At 37.0% G+C, this 22,673-nt stretch overlaps 1 protein-coding gene across 1 annotated transcript in view; it reads left to right on the forward strand.

The window, feature by feature from the left end:
- Window positions 1–22,673, forward strand: part of LOC126237003 (regulating synaptic membrane exocytosis protein 2) — a 1,236,422-nt gene that overhangs the window by 939,975 nt on the left and 273,774 nt on the right. Inside the window, exon 21 of the mRNA XM_049946727.1 lies at window positions 2,617–2,764. Within this exon, the coding sequence (XP_049802684.1) occupies window positions 2,617–2,764 (148 nt within the window). The remainder of the gene's footprint in view (window positions 1–2,616; window positions 2,765–22,673) is intronic.

Raw genomic sequence — 22,673 nt, forward strand, 5'->3', positions numbered from 1 at the left:
TTCCTTCTCACATTTTCTTGCAGGCATTGCAACACATCCCGATAGTTCTATCGATTAACAGTTTACCCTGTGACATTAATTCATGATGAAATTATTCTTCAAAGTCAAAGAAAACTGTCAACATGGTTTTGATATTTGATCTGACCTGATGTGCTTTTTTGGTCTTGGAAAACTTTTCCTGACCCATTGTGAAGAGTGAACCTTGGTCTCAGTGTCATAACCATAGACCGAAGTCTCATCACCATTTATGATTCTCTTAAGGAACATCTTGTTCACTTTTGCATGACCCGAAAGCTATTCACAGATTGTGAGTCAAAGATCTTGAGCCAGGGGCAAACTTGGCAGCAACACGATGCATCCTAAGATGCTGTATCAGGGTTTCATGACATTATCCAACTGAAACGTTACATTGTTCTGCAATCTCTCAGATAGTCAGTCTTTGTTTTGCATGCACAATTTTGTTGGCGTTTCTGACATGAGTGTCATTGGTAATCGTTGAAGGGTGCTCTGGATGAGGGTAATCCTTAACTTCCATCTGGCCATTTTTAAACAATACAACACTGAGTACAGTTTAAACACTCATAACCATAGGCTTTAGTGTGTCTCTGTAACGTTTTTCTTGAGTTTCACACAAAATTTAATACAGATACATTGCTCTTCTAACTCTGCCATCTCAAAATTTGAACACTGTGCGACAGAACATTCTACACAGCACAGCACTGAACGATAACTAACAGACATATGACAATGAAACCTCTGGCAGTTACGTATTAAGCACAAGCATGTGCAGGGATACCAACCACATTTCATGCCAACACATCACCGGAGCAAAATTACAAATGTTCCGGAATCTTTTGAACAGACCTCTCGTATGTCTTAATTTTTGGGGACCAAAGCATTCTTCTCCTCCTTCCCCATTTTAAAACAAAGGAGCACAAGAAAAAACTAGAAACAAGAATGTGACTAACTATAAATTCCAAGTAGACACACAGAGACACTGACAGCATATGAGGCATTTTAAACAGTATGGTGACAATATACCATCTTTCATAGTGCTATGGTCTGCATAGGTAGATGAAAAAGAATTCCATTGTATTGGCCATTTAGGAAAAATATTTTAAAATGTCATCAAGAATCATATATACATGATGATTTGATCAATGGAGTTGTAGCCATCACTTCAAGACTATAGTAAAAAATAAAATGTTTACAAAAATAGTTTATGACACTTCTCTTATTGTACATCTGTTGCACTATTGAGGAAATAAAAATTATTTCACAGAAAATATATTTGCAAATATACGTATTGGTTTTTGTACCTGCCAGTCATGTACATTGAAGAAGCTGCTGTAGCGATTGCTTCTGCTTTTCAGCAAAAATTCTTTATAAGATTTTTAGATCCTTCTTGAAATAAAAATATGATCTGTTAATACATCAACAGGTTCCTACGCACAAAGCATTGCAGTGTTTCCTGTTCATTGCATTAGCATAATGCTTCTCATAAAAATTTCTTCTTTTTTAGATCTCTTCATTGTACACAACAGATAAAACTGTTTTACTCAGTATTGTGGGTGATTTTTTTCATGTATGATGTCAGCATTATTTATTTTGTTAAAGGAAGCAGTTGTATGTATCTTTCCATTTATGTGATTTGCGGGAACGCTATGTAAATAGCATTGCACTTATATAACAAAAGGTAGTCAACTTCGTAATTTGAACACTTTCATGAAAATAATTTTATTTTTAGCATTTTTCTTAGCATCCTGAGTATTAGCATTTATTTACTATATGGAAACTTATTCTATTAATATGAAGCTTCACAAGGTTCCTAGAGTGCATTATTCGTTTAAATGACCGAAAAGGCAAATGATTAAACTCTTGTATTTCTGTTACCATACATTCTTAACTGATGTGTCAGTGATTGAATCAGCAGTTTTTAGGCGAGAAATGATACAAAAGTATTTTTAAATATGTCAAGTTCTGTTTGAAATTGTTAATGACATTAGATATCAGTGATTTTCTTTTTTAATTTGCCATGACATTATATCATTTATTTGTCCTTTTTACTTGAATAATGTTATGTGTAACAATTAGTTCAGGGGACTCTGTACAATACGTACAGAGATAATTACTTATGTTGTATGAGTGCAAAATTATCTCCAGGGACACTAGCTGTGCTGGTGGCATACATACAACTTCCATGTACTGCACATTATGTCTTAATATTGTTCATGTTTTGAAAATGTGATCTAGCAGCAAGGTGTGATGAAGGCAGCATAGCACATGGTCTTCCAAAAAACAAAAAAATCTGCACTGCACATTATGACTAATACATCTATGATGATTCGCTTGCAGTAGTTGGATTATTTTGAGTAAAACAGCTAATTAAAATGTATTTTTGTAGATGGGCTACAACCTCTTTTAAATGTTTTATGAACCATCATCTTTACAATAACATTTATATAGATGTTGCAGCCATAGTATAATAAAGTGTTAATAATTAGATGCTCAATCTTCTTGTAGAAGCTTTATGGAGCAGCTCCTGCACCTATAATTCCATGCCTATTTCCTGGCTGTTGCTATTCATTGTATTGCTTGTTGTATTTTGAACTGCAGAAGGTGGTACTAGAAAACGTAGCTCCCCTAGCAGCAGCTTCCAGAGGTCTCAAGAAGTGGTTCCGCGCCACCATCCCTCCTCACGCCTACCCTCTAAACAGTCCACAGAAGGCAGTCTCAACAGCATTTCTAGTTCAGAGGGGTCCACGTAAGTAAATCAGTTTAATTTTGCGTGGATCCTAAAAATGTATGGTCTAAATGAAACCTCTAAAACAATATTCATGCCTTTGTTAATACCTTCTCCACTTTTCATTTTTAGAACAGTGCTTGGCAAAATCATGTTTCCCATTGAAACTGTGGAAAATGAGTAATTTCTGTGTGATATGTTATCAGTGAATTTACAAATGATTACCTGTTCTTCAAATTCTAATTAGTTCATCTTTTAGGAAATTTTCATGTATTTCACATCCCATACACATTGTTTATCATTATAATCAAAGCAAAAATTTTGAGTACTTTTCTATTACAAATTACATGTGACATATTTATTTGCACTCATAAAAGACAGTTATAAATTATTTATATTTGCTTGAATAATAAATGGGGTGATAATCTTTTACTTTTAGATTCTGTCATGGCCCTTCGTTTAGATTTTCTCATGGCCCTTAAAGACCTAGTAGGCCACACCCTTTTCCTGTTCTACAGCTATTCACTTTTCTGATCCTTTCCTTACTGTTACAGAGAGCATGCTCAGTATTGCCAATAGCCTAGTTGCTTAAAGGAATGTGCATGGTCATTGCTGATGTTTAGTTACTCTTTCATATGTTTATTTGTGTGGAAAATTATTGTAGAAACATGTATATGAAGTCTCTGATTTTCAGAGCAATATTTCCAGTACAAGCTTGCATCTGATGGTTTGTACTGAATAGATCCGAACTCCTTTACAGTAAATAAAAATTCTCAAAAATAAAGTCGATATTTAAAGTGCAATAAATATTCAATTCAAAGTAATGTTGTCATTAATAATGAAACAAATATTCATCAAAATGAAAAATTTTATTTGACTGCACTTGTTAATGTTGCAAGTGGCACTACCTTCATTAGGTGCAACAAACAAATAGATCTATCCAAACAAAGTGCAGATATTGAAGTGGTGAGTCACTGAAGAAGATAAAAATGATTTTATTCAGTGTTTTAGTTTCTCAAGTTTAACATTTGTAAGTCACAGCATGTATATGTCATGACAAGTTTTGTTCAAAATCTCTTAGTCAAATTATGTCATTCTCACTTGTAATAAAAATTTAGCAATTTGATAGCTAGAAGACTGAAACAGATCACACAATTCTTTCTTTTGATAGAAGTATTTACCATAAATAAAAAATCTGAGCGAATTGTGGCTCCAGCATGTGTGCTACTAAAGTGTTTTTAAAAATAGCAAATAAAAGTAGTGGCTAACCTCAGAGTGGACAGATGTTTTCTGACAGAAACCAGTGCCTTCTAATTTGTTTGTCCAAAAGTACAACAGCTGTATCTGGTGCTTTCAAAATAATCTGTTGCACAGTGGAGGCAGCCAATATTACATTATACAGTTCCTGTCTTTATCTATCGCAAGAATATGGATGCAGCCAGAAACTGATTATTCTCAAATTTGTTGCTATTGTGGTGCATTCATAAGCATCTTCCAGTGAAACTTTAAATCAGTAAATATGTGCTGTTAATGCAATGTTTGAGTTTGAGAATGTACATGGTAAAGAAATAACAGGAAAAAAAAGTTTCGTTTTTGTAGCATAATCCTGTTGTGCATTTTGTTTAGGTCAAAAACATATTCAACTAAATCAGTAGAACTTTCGGTATTGATAACTGTGCCATATATGTAAAATTTGACTAAAAGCCATTGTCTCTGTGATCAACTCACCCGAGCACACTGACTTTAATAATGACACTGTGTGAGAAACGTATTCCATGGCTTATGATGATACACAGTGTATTAAAATTTCTGTGGTACTGTAAGTTTTTAGGTCTCCATTGAAGTAAAGAATTACATGTTGTGCTGATATGCACAGATCCTCATTGCTAACAAGACAAACAACTGGAGAATTATTTTATAAAACATAATCGAATTAATAATAAGTGCCAGGACTGGATACTGGATAACTGTTTAGTATCTATATTGGGAACCATTATCGTTACACAACACACAGTAAAGAAAAAAATGATCAGCTGTTCTCTTGCTTCCTTACTGCTCATTCCATTTCTACAAGACAGTTTATCTACAGCATTAATTTGATAGTAATTTTACATTAAATAAATATATTATTAACAAATTTACATAGGTGACTAAACATCAAGAAAACATTTTTGTCATAAAATCAGTGTTCTGCTTGAACAGTATTAAGTGTTTATTTAAGTTGTGACAGTCTGTCAATAGATGATGGATTTGTTCCTGGAGTAACATCTGTGAAATAGCTTCAGTGTGGATCAATGGTTCATTGCAAAATGACACTGTAGGGTTTTCCATTGTCTTCAATCTAAAATTTTCAGTCAGCTCCATGTCTGATGAAAGAGCAGGGCAGGGAAAAGCAACATCTATAATGTTGCAAAGGAAATCAAGATAAGCTGATCAAAATAGCATTAGATGTTGTTATTTTGATGGCAGTATACAGTGACCTAAGGATCTGATTTCAGCTTCTCCATCTATCCTAGGTTTTTCCTCTATTGTAGCCAGATTTATAACACCTGAAACCGTCATTGATCTCTAGTGGTGTAATAGAGTGTCACACCTGTCATTTAGTCAGGATAACACTTGGAAATAACTGTAAAAAACATCACACTGACTACAGTGTCACGCACTTCATATACAGTCACCCAAAAATCTGAAATGCAAACAAAGATCAGTGGGACAAAAATGAACAGTTTGCCAACTGCAAATGATAGAAAGGTAGTGTGTAATGTAATGAATAGTTGGAATTAGGTGTGGAACATGGACTCTTTGGCTGCTTGGTAAGAGATCAGAGCATTTTGTGTACATCTTCAGTAAAAATGAGCCACACTACAAACATTTTATACAGTGTTTTTGGGGCCACAGTACACAGAAAATATGAGGATATTGCAGTAGAAATGTTTCTATAGAGAAAATCATGTTAGTAGAAGACTCATTCCTCCTTTGCTCTCTGTTCCTTCTACATGTCCATGAAAACTAATATTCAGGTATTCCCCTTCTTAAGTCAATGCCCATATTTTCTGGTATTTTCATTTATGAGTTCTCTTGATTCTCTTATCTTGAGTCTTTTTTCGTCCAGTTTTCTGTCATAGTGAAAAAAGTTAAGAACAGTTTACTCTTTTATGGCTTGCAAGAATAGAAATTATTTTATGAACATGGTTTCAGTAATATGTATATGTGGCAAAAATTGCACCTTATTGTGTCAAATATGAGTATTTCAATGTTTGTTTAGAGGAGATTGCTAAATTTTATTTAGAATGTAGTTGGTCATCAAATGCTGAGGAAGTATACTCGGTTTAAAAAAGAATGCACAAATGATCATTTGAAATTGTGCATATGGATAAAGTTTGAAACATGACGCATACGACAACTACCACAATCACACCATAACAAAAGATGTTGCTTAGAACCTGACAAAATTATGAGCCTACATAAAATTGATTTGCAGGTTGAAGGCTTTTGTCCAGTCAGTTGTTGGCCGATCTGCCATGGCAGTAGAAGACAGCAAAAGGAAAGCATAGTTTTAAATTTTGTGCTTAAGGAGTCATTCACACAGAAGGATCATACAAACATACTGTCATTTGACCGTCACATTGTAGTAAGCATCACTGGTGTAGAGAGGCAACTGAAAGAGTTAAAATAATTAAGTCACAAGGTCCAGATGGAGTACTCTATGGCATTGGCCACTTACTTATCTTGCATGTGTGACAAATCTCTCATACAGTGCCAAGTCCCAAGTGACTAGAAAAAAGCATAAGGTGACTCCCACATATAAGAAGGGTAAAAAAATGGAGTCACAAAATAGGAGACCTATATACTTAATATCAGTTTACTGCAGAATTGTTGAACATTTTCTGAGTCAGAATATAATACGTTTCCTTGAGATGGAAAATTTATCTCCACAAATTAGCATGGATTTAGAAAGCATTGCTCATGCGAAATTCTGCATGCCATTTTCTTTTATGTTATTCTGTTAACCATGGATGAAGGGCAACAGGCAGATCCCATATTCATAGATTTTTGGAAAGCAATTGACATGTTGCCTCCCCCTACAGACTGTTGAAGAAGGTATGAGTGTACAGAACAGGTTTCCAGATATGTGAGTGGCTCAAAGACTTTTTAAGTACTAGGACCCAGTACACTGCCCTCAATGACAAGTGTTCATCACAGACAAGGATATCATCAGGTGTGCCCCACAAAAGTGTGATAGGGTAGGATACGAGATGATTTAGACATAATTGACAGTTAGTGTGATGAGTGGCAGCTTCCTGTAAATGTAGAATAATGTAAATTAGTTTTCAAACACAGCATTGGCAGTGTGCTGCTTGACACAGTTACATTGATTACATACCTAAGTGTAATGTTACAAAGTGATATGAAATGAAAAGAGCACGTAAGGATGGTAGTAGGGAAGGCAAATAATCGACTATGGTTTATTGCCAGAATTTTTGGAAAGTGTGGTTCGTATTTAAAGGGGACCAGTCAGAGAAAACTTGTATGACCAGTTCTTGAGTAAAGCTCAAGTGTTTGGTTTCCCAACAGGTCTCATTAAAGAAAGACACTGAAGCAATACAGAGTTGGGCTAGATTTGTTATTGGTAGTTTCAATCAACAGGCAAGTATTATGAAGGTGCTTTGTGAAGTCAAATGGGAATATCTGGAGGGAAGTCAACATTTTTTTCATGAAACACTATTGGGAGAATTTAGAGAACAAGCATCTGAAGCTGACTGCAGAATGTTTCTAGTGCAACCAACATTCATTCTGCATAAGGACCATAAAAATACGATGAGAAAAATTAGGGCTCGCATGGAGGCATGTAGATAGTCATTTTTCTCTTGCTCTGTTTTTGAGTCGAACAGAAAAGAAAATGACCAGTAGTGGTATGAGGCACCCTCTATCATGCACCTTAGGTGGCTTGTATAGTATGTATGTAGAAGTAGATGTAAGTAATCTTTATGGACTTAATTTGATGAATGCTACAAGGTAGTGGGGTTAAAAGTAAGCCTAAAGCTATGTGAGTAGGCTGAAGTTATTTTAAAGTACAAGCAAAAGGATGTGTTAAGTACCACTTTATTTAATTATTACAGAGGATGAATGTCTCTGTAAGTTAGAGTGATGTTTTGAGGAAAGAGAACAAAAAATGTAGGTACGACAAGTCTGAATAAGTTCTGAAACGAGCTAACTAGCTAAACAATGTATAGTTGTGTTTAGCAGTACAGAGGTATATAAACAAGATTGTACTCATTACTGAGCTTGTGGACAATTTTCTTCCTCAGAGCTAACAAAACACACACACACAAAACACACACACACACGTGGCAACATTGTCCCAGTGCTGGAGTCTAGGACTCTACAAGTAAGGTGTGTGTGTTTTCGTTAATCTGCTACCTCCAAGGAAGACCATTACTTGAGTCTTCCTCTTGAAGTTTCAGATGTATAGCAAGCTGCTATCTGTGATCATTTCTTTGGTTGATTCCACCCGGAGGTTTTCAGTATCCCATTAATTTCTATAACAAGCAGGCTATTATAAAAAAAATACTGTATGCTACTAACTGACTACACCAAGACTGACATACAAAATTGGAAAATAATAATGGATAAAAGCTGCAATGTAGGTATAAGAATAAGCCAATTTTTATTTATTGTTAAGCACAGGATAGAGTAGCATGGAGAGCTGCATCAAACCAGTCTCAGGACTGAAGACCAAAACAACAACAACAAGTGAGAATGTGGATTGCAAGTATAATTCTCAGTGTGTGGTCACTGATTTGCTGAGTCCACAGTCAAAAGATATTTTCTTCACTTTTAAATCTAATTCCTAATTTGAAGTTGCTATATATCCACACAATATGAACTCATATGGAAAATGAACAAATGTCCATTCCATAAATTATCTTAGACTGTATCAAATTGAATCAAACAGAATCAAGATAATTTGGGAGGTAATCAAATTCTGATCTTACATGGCTCCTAGTCCTGGGTTACAAGACCCAGAAAATGAAAATGCTGCAAACATACAAAAAAAAAAAAAAAAAAAAAAAGGAAAAAAAAACAGGAGTATATATCTTTAAAATTCCTCTGCATGTTCAGTTGTTTTCCTGTGATATTTAGATATACAACTCCATACTGTGGATTATTTAACTTACGTTGCAAAGGGGATTTCAATTTTGTTATTTAAATAGCAAGAGCTAGCAGGAGTATTGCACATATAACTCTAGATGCTGTGTCAGAGAAGATAGTACGTGTTCTGTGCAGCCAGAGAGAGCTTCAGGGTTATCCTGCTGAACTAAGATTTCACAGTGGTAAGTGAGGACTGTCTGTTATGTTATGATAATGCATAATACTGCACCATAGTGCAAAACATAGTGTTTTTGCACCGGGGAAGAATGTTATTAAAAAAAATCAGAATGGAGTTGGAGCTGAGGATTAATAGCAGTAAGGTAGTACTAGGTATGGAAAGTTGGCTGAAACCAGATGAAAACAGTAATGAAATTCTAAACTCAGATTGGAATGTATACCGCAGAGACAGGCTGGACAGTGAAGGGGGAGGCGTGTTTATAGTGATAAGAAGTACAATAGTATCAAAGGAAATTGACAGAGATCCGAAATGTGAAATAATTTTGGTGAAGGTCACGGTTAAAGCAGGCTCAAACGTGATCATTGGATGTCTCTATAGGCCCCCTGGCTCAGCAGCTGTTGTGGCAGAGCACCTGAAGGAAAATGTGGAAAATATTTTGAGTAGATTTCCCGACCATGTTATAGTTCTGGGTGGAGATTTTAATTTGCCGGATATAGACTGGGAGACTCAAGCATTTATAACTGGTGCCAGGGACAAAGAATCCAGTGAAATCTTTTTAAGTGCGTTATCTGAAAACTACCTTGAGCAGTTAAACAGAGAACTGACTCGTGGCGATAACATATTAGACCTTCTGGTGACAAATAGACCCGAACTATTTGAAACAGTTAATGCAGAACAGGGAATCAGTGATCATAAAGCGGTTACTGCATCGATGATTTCAGCCGTAAATAGAAATATTAAAAAAGGTAGGAAAATTTTTCTGTTTAGGAAAAGTGATAAAAAGCAGATTTTAGAGTACTTGACGGCTCAACACAAAAGTTTTTTCTCAAGTACAGATAGTGTTGAGGAGCAGTGGACAAAGTTCAAAACCATCGTACAATATGCATTAGATGATTATGTGCCAAGTAAGATCATAATTGATGGAAAAGAGCCACCGTGGTACAACAATCAAGTTAGAAAACTGCTGTGGAAGCAAAGGGAGCTTCACAGCAAACATAAACATAGCCAAAGCCTTGCAGACAAACAAAAATTACGCGAAGCGAAATGTAGCGTGAGGAGGGCTATGTGAGAGGCGTTCAATGAATTCGAAAGTAAAGTTCTATGTAATGACTTGGCAGAAAATCTTAAGAAATTTTGGTCTTGAGTCATAGCGGTAGGTGGATCAAAACAAAATGTCCAGACACTGTGACCAAAATGGTACCGAAACAGAGGATGACAGACAAAAGGCCGAAATACTAAATGTCTTTTTCCAAAGCTGTTTCACAGAGGAAGACTGCACTGTAGTTCCCTCTCTAGATTGTCGTGCAGATGAAAAAATGGTAGGTATCAAAATAGATGACAGAGGGATAGAGAAACAATTAAAATCGCTCCAAAGAGGAAAGGCCACTGGACCTGATGGGATACACAGAGTATGCGAAGGAACTTGCCTCCCTTCTTGCAGCGGTGTACCAAAGGTCTCTAGAAGAGCGTTGCGTTCCAAAGGATTGGGAAAGGGCACAGGTCATCCCTGTTTTTAAGAAGGGATGTCGAACAGATGTGCAGAACTATAGACCTATATCTCTAATGTCAATCAGTTGTAGAATTTTGGAACACGTATTATGCTCAAGTATAATGACTTTTCTGGAGACTAGAAATCTACTCTGTAGGAATCAGCATGGGTTTTGAAAAAGACTGTCATGTGAAACCCAGCTCGCGCTATTCGTCCACGAGACTCAGAGGACCATAGACACAGGTTCCCAGGTAGATGCCGTGTTTCTTGACTTCTGAAAGGCGTTCGATACAGTTCACCACAGTTGTTTAATGAATAAAGTAAGAGCATATGGACCATCAGACCAATTGTGTGATAGGATTGAAGAGTTCCTAGATAACAGAACGCAGCATGTCATTCTCAATGGAGTGAAGTTTTCCGAAGTAAGAGTGATGTCAGGTGTGCCGCAGGGGAGTGTCGTAGGACTGTTGCCATTCACAATACACATAAGTGACCTTGTCGATAACGTCGGAAGTTCACTGAGGCTTTTTAAGGATGATGCTGTGGTATATTGAGAGGTTGTAACAATGGAAAATTGTACTGAAATGCAGGAGGATCTGCAACGAATTGACACATGGTGCAGGTAATGGCAATTGAACCTCAGTGTAGACAAGTGTAATGTGCTGCGAATACATAGAAAGAAAGATCCTTTATCATTTAGCTACAAAATAGCAGGTCAGCAACTGGAAGCAGTTCATTCCATAAATTATCTGGGAGTAGGCATTAGGAGTGATTTAAAATGGAATGATCATATAAAGTTGATCGCCGGTAAAGCAGATGCCAGACTGAGATTCATTGGAAGAATCCTAAGGAAATGCAATCCGAAAACAAAGGAAGTAGGTTACAGTACACTTGTTCGCCCTCTGCTTGAATGTTGCTCACCAGTGTGGGATCCGTACCAGATAGGGTTGATAGAAGAGATAGAGCAGATCCAAAGTAGAGCAGCACACTTTGTTACAGGATCATTTAGTAATCACAAAAGCGTTACGGAGATGATAGACAAAATCCAGTGGAAGACTTTGCAGGAGAGATGCTCAGTAGCTCGGTATGGGCTTTTGTTGAAGTTTCGAGAACATACCTTCACCGAGGAGTCAAACAGTATATTGCTCCCTCCTACGTATATTTCGCGAAGAGACCATGAGGATAAAATCAGAGAAATTATAACCCACACAGAGGCATACCGACAATCTTCCTTTCCACGAACAATATGAGACTGGAATAGAAGGGAGAACTGATAGAGATATGCAAAGTACCCTCCGCCACACACTGTCAGGTGGCTTGTAGAGTATGGATGTAGATGTAGATGTAGAAGGTAGACACTGCTCATAAAACTATAAAAGGAATGTTTTTCGTGCTGTATGGATATTAACACAAACAATTTATTAGGAACATCATGCTGTTGAATCTGTGCAGATAATAATGTGTAGTTAACTCATAGAAATTTCAGAAAAAAATGCAGAGAAACTTTTTAAGAAATGTGTTAGTATGATTAGTTGCTCTGCTGCCCATTTTTTTGATTGATTGTTTGACTGATTAAAAAATTTATGTTGTACAGATCTTGCCATTTACATCTACAAGCTACAAAAACAAAATCATTGTCCAATATAAGGTACAAGTACAGTATATAAATTCTATTCAGATTGACATTTACTTTGGATAAATAATTTAAATAAATATTTATTTGTTTGGTGTGCCACATATGACTTATTCTCTACATAATATTGCAGTGTGACTGTTTCAAGATGAGAAACGAGAGGAAAAGATTAAACTGCAACTTGCTTGTTTCACAATGTTTTCATATGTAAAACGGAAACCTTGTTCATGGAAATCTTCTAGCATTACCAAATCATCAATGTTAAATGATAATAAAAGAGAGATTCATAAAACTCCAAACTACAGAGCAGAAATACACACAAAACAAATGATGAAACATGTGCTAGATTTCAGAACCAGAGGAAGCTTCAGCTCACAAGTGAGTTTTAGAAAAAGTACTACATTTCAAGAATTTGCTCTGATGTTCTGAGAATCAACAACAGGCTTGGTTTAAGGGAGACACATTATAATGGGACAAGATTTAGAATCTTTGAAGTACTGACACTTACAGGAAAAATCCAAATTCCTCATTTAATGAGACAGAAACAGCAGAGCAGGAATCAGAGAAGGCAGTCAACAAATATGAGTTGACAGAAGAACAGACTGTGAAAGAAGAACAGAATGTGAAAATATGAAAATGGAAGACAGAAGATAAAGAGGAACCATATCAAAATAATGGTAGACAAGGGCGACAATTATAGAAAACTTGAAGAGAAGCTGTTAAATATGAAAGAAACATTAAAGCAAAAAATAAATATTAAAGACTGGAAAGAGACAGAAGATTAGTGTAAAGTGATACCAGACAACTTGTGGAAACATGCATTTCAACAAGCAGATGCTGTAGAGAGAAATTAGTTATGTGTACTTTAGGAAGTGATACTTAGAGAAAGAATTGAAATTGCCTATTTGATGAAACAAGAACGACAGACCAACCTCTGTGGTTGGATATGTGTTACTTATTTAAGGTAGCCTTCACTCTTAATATACAATCATCCTTATTGGCTACATAGTGATAATAATGTCAAAGAGAAAACTCAGTAGAGGTTTTTTGTAAAACACAGGTCATCAGGCAAAGAGCATTGAAATGCTGAAGTTGATCTTGCCACTGATGGACCAGAGAAGTGGTGGGAGTAAAGTGCATATCACAGGTACTGGCTTGGAGTTAGTCACAGGGGCGTTAATCATATGGTAAGAAAATAATTTGGTAGGAACATAGAGATAACAATATTTCTTTGAACAAATAAGATGGCAGAAAAATGTGATTGTAAAACAACATCAATTATTTGCTAAAGGTTATGTTAGCTGTATGTTTTGCTAGTGTGTTAACTTCTAGACAGGTATGTCTTGTATGAATTCTATGGGTGTAGGAGAGTGACTATTCCAAATTAGAAATGCAAATATTTTTAATTGTTGAATGGTTTAGCTTGCACTGAAGTTCATAGCTGCCCATCTGGTGAATTAGGTGATTTGTAAAAATATCTGCCGTTTTAAAAAATTCGATTTTAATATAATAGGAGACAGTGAAAATATAGTCATTGTACTGAAACTAGATGAGACTCAAATGACCGGACGGTGTGGCCAAGCAGTTCTAGGTGCTTCAGTTTGGAACCGCACGATCACTACGGACGCAGGTTCGAAACCAGCCTCGGGCATGGATGTGTGTGATCTCCTTAGGATAGTTAGGTTTAAATAGTTCAAAGTTCTAGGGGACTGATGATGTCTGATGTTAAGTTCCATAGTGCTCAGAGCCATTTGAACCGTTTGAGACTCAAATGGCCCATAAATTCCAAGAAAGTTTCTCCTAAGAAATGATGAGAAGGTAACCACAAGAGGTAGCCATTGTGTTCTCTATAATTATACCATGGTTTAGAATGTCATCACTGAAAGAGAATGAAAGTGACTGTGACAAGGATGACAGGGTGTTCAAAAAATGCATTGAATACTTTGAGAGGTGGTAGTACTCTTTGAAACAAGAAAAGTAAGTCATGTCATCATGGATATGGGAATGCATAGTTTCTTATAAACAAGGGTCCAGAAATTCATACTTTCTATGATAAACATGTGTTTACAGGAGGTAATCAACATGAAATCCATTCCTGAAAATACACCACTCTGCCCTCCGGCACAAGAAATGACGCACCCTTTGAAGTATACCTGGTTTTTGTACTTGCTAGCACGCACTGAAGGCATGACCCTGTAGTGCCCATACATCATTGATTGGCGTGACATAGACCCATTCCTTCAAGTATCATCATAACGAAAAGTTTAGGAGATTGAGGTCTGGGGAATGAGCAGGCCAAGGTGTGCCCCTCCCCCCCATTACCACCAACCAGTCCTGTGGTCAGGAAATGTCTGCATCAGTTGTTTGCACAAATTGTGACAAAAGAATGCTGGAGAAACATCATGCATGAACCACATTTGTATTCTAAGCAGCAATGGCACAGCGTCCAGCAAGGTAGGCAATACATTAATGAGAAAGTCCAGATAATTTGCCCCAGTTAACCTTTGTGGTAGCACGTATGGCCCTATTAATCTATCACCAATCTACCCATACGTTGATTGGAAATCAGTGTTGATGCTCTCTTTCCTGTATTGCTTGGGGATTTACACCTGCCTATGTGTGCTGGTTATGTAAATTTGGAAGAAGGTTTTACAGCATGATACATATGCAAGGTTGACAGTTCTGTTCAATAAGACACACATACATGACGAAAACTAACATAGCCTACAACACAACTTTAACCACACAATTGACTGCAGACCACCTAATGGTAGGTAGAATATTGTAAGAGTAAGACAGCATAATACCCTGCCATCACACTTGACAGAGTGCCATTGCAATGCCTGTGCCAATATCCTCAGCCAACCATCATGCAGCCCTTCCTACAAACATGTGTTTATCTCAGAAAGTATGTGTTTCCTGGCCCATGTTTATTGCACTTATTTCTCTTGTTTCAATGAGTACTATCACCTCTCAAAATATTCAACACTTTTTTTTTAATGTCCTATGTATGCTTGTAGTTACTGATGAAAACAAAAGCCTGCACCAGATGGGCTATAACCATTGGGAATGGTGTAATGGGAGTTAACATAAGTACACTACTGGCCATTAAAATTGCTGCACCAAGACGAAATGCAGATGATAAGCGGGTATTCATTGGACAAATATATTATACTAGAAATGGCATGTGATTACATTTTCACGCAATTTGGGTGCATGGATCCTGAGAAATCAGTACCCAGAACAACCATCTCTGGCCGTAATAACGGCCTTGATATGCCTGGGCATTGAGTCAAACAGAGCTTGGATGGAGTGTACAGGTACAGCTGCCCATGCAGCTTCAACACGATACCACAGTTCATCAAGAGTAGTGACTGGCATATTGTGACGAGCCAGTTGCTTGGCCACCATAGACCAGATGTTTTTAATTGGTGAGAGATCTGGAGAATGTGCTGGCCAGGGCAGCAGTCGAACATTTTCTGTATCCAGAAAGGACCGTACAGGACCCGCAACATGCGGTTGTGCATTATCCTGCTGAAATGTAGGGTTTCACAGGGATCGAATGAAGGGTAGAGCCATGGGTCGTAACACATCTGAAATGTAACGTCCACTGTTCAAAGTGCCATCAATGCGAACAAGAGGTGACTGATACGTGGAACCAATGGCACCCCATACCATCACGCCGTGTGATACACCAGTATGGTGATGACGAATACATGCTTCCAATGTGCGTTCACCACGATGTCGGCAAACACAGATACGACCAACAAGATGCTGTAAACAGAACCTGGATGCATCCGAAAAAATGACGTTTTGCCATTCGTGCACCCAGGTTCGTCGTTGAGTACACAATCGCAGGCGCTCCTGTCTGTGATGTAGCGTCAATGGTAACCGCATCCATGGTCTCTGAGCTGATAGTCCCTGCTGCTGCAAATGTCGTCAAACTGAATGCAGATGGTTGATGTCTTGCAAATGTCCCCGTCTGTTGACTCAGGGATCGAGATGTGGCTGCACGATCCGTTACAGCCAAGCGGATAAGATGCCTGTCATCTCAACTGCTAGTGATATGAGGCCATTGGGATCCAGCACGTCGTTCCGTATTACCCTCCTGAACCCACCGATTCCATATTCTGCTAACAGTCATTGGATCTCGACCAACGCGAGTAGCAATGTCGCGATACCATAAACCACAATCAGGATAGGCTACAATCCGACCTTTATCAAAGTTGGAAATGTGATAGTACTCATTTCTCCTCTTTACATGAGGCATCACAACAACGTTTCACCAGGCAATGCCAGTCAACTGGTGTTTGTGTATGAGAAATCGGTTGGAAACTTTTCTCATGTCAGCATGTTGTAGGTGTCGCCACCGGTGCCAACCTTGTATGAATGCTCTGAAAAGCTAATCATTTGCATATCACAGTATCTTCTTCCTGTTGGTTAAATTTCACGTCTGTAGCACATCATCTTTGTGGTGTAGCAATTTTAATGGCCAGTAGTGTATTTAGTAAATATATGTGTCTTGGGAGGTGGGGGGTTGAGTTTGTGTGTTAACAAAACCAGAGAAAAAGACTACATATATTTGGAGGAATGTAGAAAGTGGCGGATTTGTGGATTCATTCTGAGATCTTATAAATGGTCTGAATACCTCAAAACTGTTGTAAAATTGTTTGAAAATTGGGAATGATTCAGAATCAGGGACAATCTGAGTCTGTCCAGTGCAAACACTTCCATAAAACCCCCAGGTGGTGCTACAGTTAGGTTTACTAGCTAATCTGGCACTAGTTTTCAAACGTCTTTGGGATAACATAAATATTTTATGATTTACACATAAACACATTTTTTGAATCTTCATTTATTATCACACACAAGACTAAAACAAGTTAATCAACCATCCAGTTTTAAAAAAATCAAAAATATTTATAAAAATTTACTTTTGGAGCTTTAGTATTTGCTTAAACTTTGAGGCAGCCATCACCTCCAATGTAGCGTAAAGGAGGTCCCAATGATTCATGTAAGTCAAAAGTGTTTAGAAGTTTTTTATTCACATAAAACAGATCCATTACCAATGTTTATATATAAAAAGAAGTTGGTATTATAGTAGCTTTGAGTACAAATTAATAATTAGTTTAGTACTCGATCACACACTCAGCTTTCAGCACCTCACCAGAACCAGCATAGTTTGTACTGCACATGTTGCACCCCCGGATAGGACCACTTCTGTTTGTAGTGTGAGATGCTATTTTATTTTCATTCTGGTTCAAGAAGACATTGTTTATATACTCACTTCACTCAGACTGTTACCTCAGGTAAATAATTTAGAACTTTACACCCATGAAGGAATTAAAAATCTACATGTTGATACCACAGAGTTCATTCACTCTGTGGTGTACGGGCAGTCAGTCTTCTTATGCTACACCTCTAATGAAACATGAAGATACTTTAATATATGATGCAGAGAATTGTATTTTTGCCACATATGTCTTAGTGATATACAGAATATGTATGTAGATGAAAATGAAATTGTTATTTTTCCCAGTAGTCTTCCTAATGACCACAAGTATTAAACACACTTGTGAGCTTATCACCACAATATTGCAGCAAAGATAGACCAAATGATTCTAGTATTTTCAGAGTAGGACATAGCATTTCATCACCTATTGGAAGTCCATTATAACTACAAATCTTGTGGAACTACCAGACAATAGAGCATTGTGCTGTAGATGTGCTGAGATGGTTTCCATAATCAGTGGTAGCAAATCATACAGTATTAGTCTCTGGATATTGTGGACGTTTTATTCATTTTCTGTTTTGTCATAGAATAGAATCAATGTTTTTTCCCTTTGTTTACAGTAGAGCTTAACTCCAATATTCATAGCTAATTCTCCATTATGGACGTAACATACAAACTCTTTACTCTTATGTAGGACACAGTTATAGACGGATTATTGTCATGACTTCTTTATATTTACTTTTGGATTATGTATTTATAGAGTAGGTGACAATGAAGGGAAAACTAATTCCATTGGCATGCCACTTCTGAGCTTTTATGTTTATTGATACTGTTTTACATTTTTTTTAAAAAAAAGCTATCTAGGTAACATTTTTCTTAATTTATAATGCCATCATTATATTAAAACTTGGAACTTTTACAAATTATATGTTTTTATCTGATGATGGCAGTATCTGAAATGTAGTTGTAAATAAAGAAACATGTTATATGATGTAGATGGCTTTATTCATAATGATCACACACTCATTTAGGAAATCTGTTTCTTTTATTAATTACCTTTTTCTATGGTTATCTAAAAAGTCCTCTTAATCTACAGAATGTTATTATCTGTGCAGCTGTGTTCACAAACAAGGGCTGGAAGATTAGGGTTTAATGATCCATTGTCAGTAGAGTACACATTTGTTTGAATGAAAGAGGGATTTCAGCAGTATGCTTTTCACTGCTTTGGGATACTGAACCCTGTCAGTACAATGCATTAACCACTTCATCACCTCGGTTGGTAGCTTTCTTTGCTACATGAACCACAGAAATTAATTTATGTCACAGTTTTCCTTCATACCATATCAAAGGCAACAAGTTGATTAACTAAGAAAATACCATCGCAACTGTTGTTTGCTAATCTGAAAACAGAATCATTTGCAGCAATATATACTTCTTTGGTATAGTCCTTTGTGGTGTATATAAGCGCATCAAATGAGTTTTCCCAGCCATGTATCAGGCATATCTACTAAATTTATCAAGATTGTTGAGTGATATCATTAAAAATGAGGACAAGTTGGAGGTTTCTTAGCCTCATGTAGTTAAAAAGTTGATATCAGTGAATTTTGTTGCTGTTATATTGAACTTGTGTTGTAACATAGGCCAAGCATTACCTTGATCTGTGGGATTATTTTGTTTGTACAACATTTTAAAGATTGAGTTGAATGTCATTCATTCAAATGATTAAATTAGAAAAGAAATCACCAATGGAAATTCATTTGACACTGGTGTAAGGTTTTGAGAAGTTTACTATTTCATTTTCAAACACTAAGAAATGTACAGGTGAATCTAAATGTGGCCATGTATCCATATGAAGGATATCCAAAAACTGCAAATACAGATGGAACCATTGAGAAAATGCACAATATGGCATTTAAAACATTGGCACTTGAAGATGTCAGATATAGGTGACGACATAAAGCATTATAAGAAAGAAGATTGTACATTTTACATGAATAAACAATATGAGAAAGATTTTTGTAAGATTGGTGTCATATTTCCGATTGCAGATTAAAATTATATTTAAAAACACCATTTAAAAAAAATCTGACTTGGAGCACAAATATAAGCAATATAAGCAAAGTATTAAATACAGCGGCTATGCGGAAAACATCAAATTTGATTTTGATTCCAAGAAAAATATTTTATGGACTTCAGAAAAATTCTTCTTATTAACGGTGTTGCAAGGAGTAGAAAGAAATATTGCTAAATACTAGACAAGACCTCTAGATGACCTAAATGAAAAAAATTACCAATGGCAGCTCAGACTGCAAAGGAAAACGGTATCTTACCAGTACCTCACAAAAATCCATCTGCCCACAAAAGCACTTTTGGAAAGTGAAAGCTGAGTGGTCTGGAGTACAAGTTATTATAACATCCTCCCTATTCATCAGATCTGGCAACCATTAATTTCTACCTATCCACACCTCTAAAGGAATTTTTGTCTAGAAAGTTATTAGAGATCACTGTAGATATTACAGCAGTCATAGATGATTATTTACAGACTTTGCAAAATCATCGTTTAGACAGTAGTACATTGAAAAACAATGGGTTATGACTGTTTTTTAAGTAACAGTGTTTCACTTGTACACAGATATTTTTTTTCAAACTCTCTTTATACAGTGGAGGACACACACACACACACACACACACACACACACACACACACACACACACACACACACACACCGTGATGTGCCAGTGCACCAAAATATGACCACTGCTCACATCAAGAATGAATGCCGCTTGGTGGCATTTCAGGCATCTGACATGGTAAAGATAGAAAATATAATAGGGAATAATTCTAGTGATGATATGAGCTACAAATGGGGAAGTCCACTACAATGAGAGACTTTGAGAAAGGGGCAGATTGTTATAGTCTAGTGCCTGAGAATGAACATCTTTGAAATGGTAAAACTGGTTGGCTGTTTATGTGCTACTGCCAAGAGCATCTATGAAAGTGGTTGAAGGATGAGTAAACCATGAATAAGAGACAAATTGTTGGCTGCCCTTGTCGATCACAGATTATAGACGTATGAGCCTTGCAGCCCGATAAAACAGGGTAGGTGGCAGATCTGATGACAACAGTACAGTTCCGGTTCAGGCTCAAGTATATGATAACACGCTGTTTGTTTCACATTGTTGAACATGCGGCTGTGAGCTGATGGCTCCTTCATGTTCCCATGTTGACCCAAAGACTTCAGCAATTATAATTACAGTGAGCATGGGATCAGGAGAAACAGATCACCTGGTCAAAGGAATCACAGTACATTGATGGTTGTGTCTGTGTGCACTGTTATCTAGGTAAATGCTCACTCAAAACATGCATCACGCAATGGATGCAGAGCAGTGGGGGCACTATTATGCTGTGGTTGACATTCATCTCAGCTTCCATGAGACCTGTGGAAATAATAGAAGGTACAGTGGCAGCTGTGAACCACATGAACTTTATTACAGACCACCTGCATCTCTTCACGTTTGATATCTTTCCCAAAGACGATAGCATTCCAGCAAGATAACCGTCTGTGTCACAAGACCAGAAATTGTGCTACATTGGTTTGAGTTGCATGGTAGTGGACTCGTGTTGATATCTTGGCTGCCAAATTTGCCTAATCTGATCCCTATGGAACACATATGTCATGCTAGTGGGAAACAACTTCATGCTTACAAAGCACTGGTGCATAATTTATTGGAATTGAACTGTGCATGAACATATGGTGCCACATACCACTAGAGACCTAACAAACACATTTAGGATCCATGCCTCACAGAATCTTTGCTGTAAATGTTCCAAAGGTTGATAAGAACAGTGCTGAGTAGATGGTCACAAAGTTTTCCACTTGTGTGTGTGTGTGTGTGTGTGTGTGTGTGTGTGTGTGTGTGTGTTTGTGCATATATCACCTTGATGAAATTTATGTTGTAACCAACAGGTGAGTATTACACTGGTCTAGAGTGACCTAAACTGTCTCTAGAGCACACTTACAGTTTGCTCAGTGCAGGAGACGTCTGGTGTACATATTATTTTCATTCATTTCTGATTTTGAGCTCTGGTTTTGCAGACTCATATCTACCTTTGTGATTTATATTTTCATAAATCACTATGGGCAAGTGCTGAAATGGTTTGATCAAAAAGAGCATGGCCAATTCCTTGCATATTGTTCGTCCACTGAACTAAGATTTTATCAGTAATGTCTTGAATCCCCACAGTGCTTCACTTCCCTCTTTCCATTGAGGAATTTTTTCTTTAAAAATGCATCTCACTGTACAATTAATAGTTTCTAAACCTATGCCCATGCAACATTAATAGTTTTTGTATTGTGAATGAAACTATAGAATACTCTCATCTAGTGCTGTGGTTGACCCAGTGCAGTCAGCTGCCCATAATATATTTTGTCTGATATAGTGTTAGATAAATTATAGAAAATTTAAAGCCAATATTTATCTTTACTTATTTGTGTTGGATTTGAAGAGAAATTTTGTTTAATTGTTGCTGTACATTGGCATCCAAAAATTAAGCATGAACAATAAAAGTGAATTCATTTTTTCTCCAGATGACATAAGGGTACCAGAGAAAGAAAGATCTGATTCATGTAGCTGCTCATGTTTTTGGGAGTAATGTGAGAAGTTTCCTATGATGTGATTTAAGAACACTATTGATTGTCAATTCCATTCCTAAGAATAAATTATGCAGGGGTCTCTGAAGGTTCCTTGGTGGTGATTGATACCTGTATATCATTTCCAGTTTGCATTGCAGACGCGCTCTGTAATATTCGGATCTTAAGACCTTGCAGGGTAATCTGCCTATGAGAAATTAATCCACTATAGCAGCTCTATTTGGATGGACTTTATTGTCAATTTTAGAGGAATTCTAAACTGCCTGTACCTTAGGTAGGTGGTATATGCAGTTGCAGTGCTTCTTTTCAGTATTTCTAGATGTTAATAGACTTCACTCCCCCCATGAACTATGGACCTTGCAGTAGGTGGGGAGGCTTGCATGCCTCAGTGACCATAGGTGCAATCATGATGGAGGGGTATCTGTTGAGAGGCCAGACAAACGTCTGGTTCCTGAGAAGGGGCAGTAGCCTTTTCAGTAGTTGCAGGGCCAATAGTCTGAATGATTGACTGATCTTACAGCATAAATTTTCCTAAGGGTATGCAGCTTTACTGTATGGTTAAATGATGATGACGGCCTCTTGGGTAAAACAT

Source organism: Schistocerca nitens, chromosome 2 (assembly GCF_023898315.1).
Source record: "Schistocerca nitens isolate TAMUIC-IGC-003100 chromosome 2, iqSchNite1.1, whole genome shotgun sequence".
Taxonomy (NCBI): Eukaryota; Metazoa; Arthropoda; class Insecta; order Orthoptera; family Acrididae; genus Schistocerca; species Schistocerca nitens.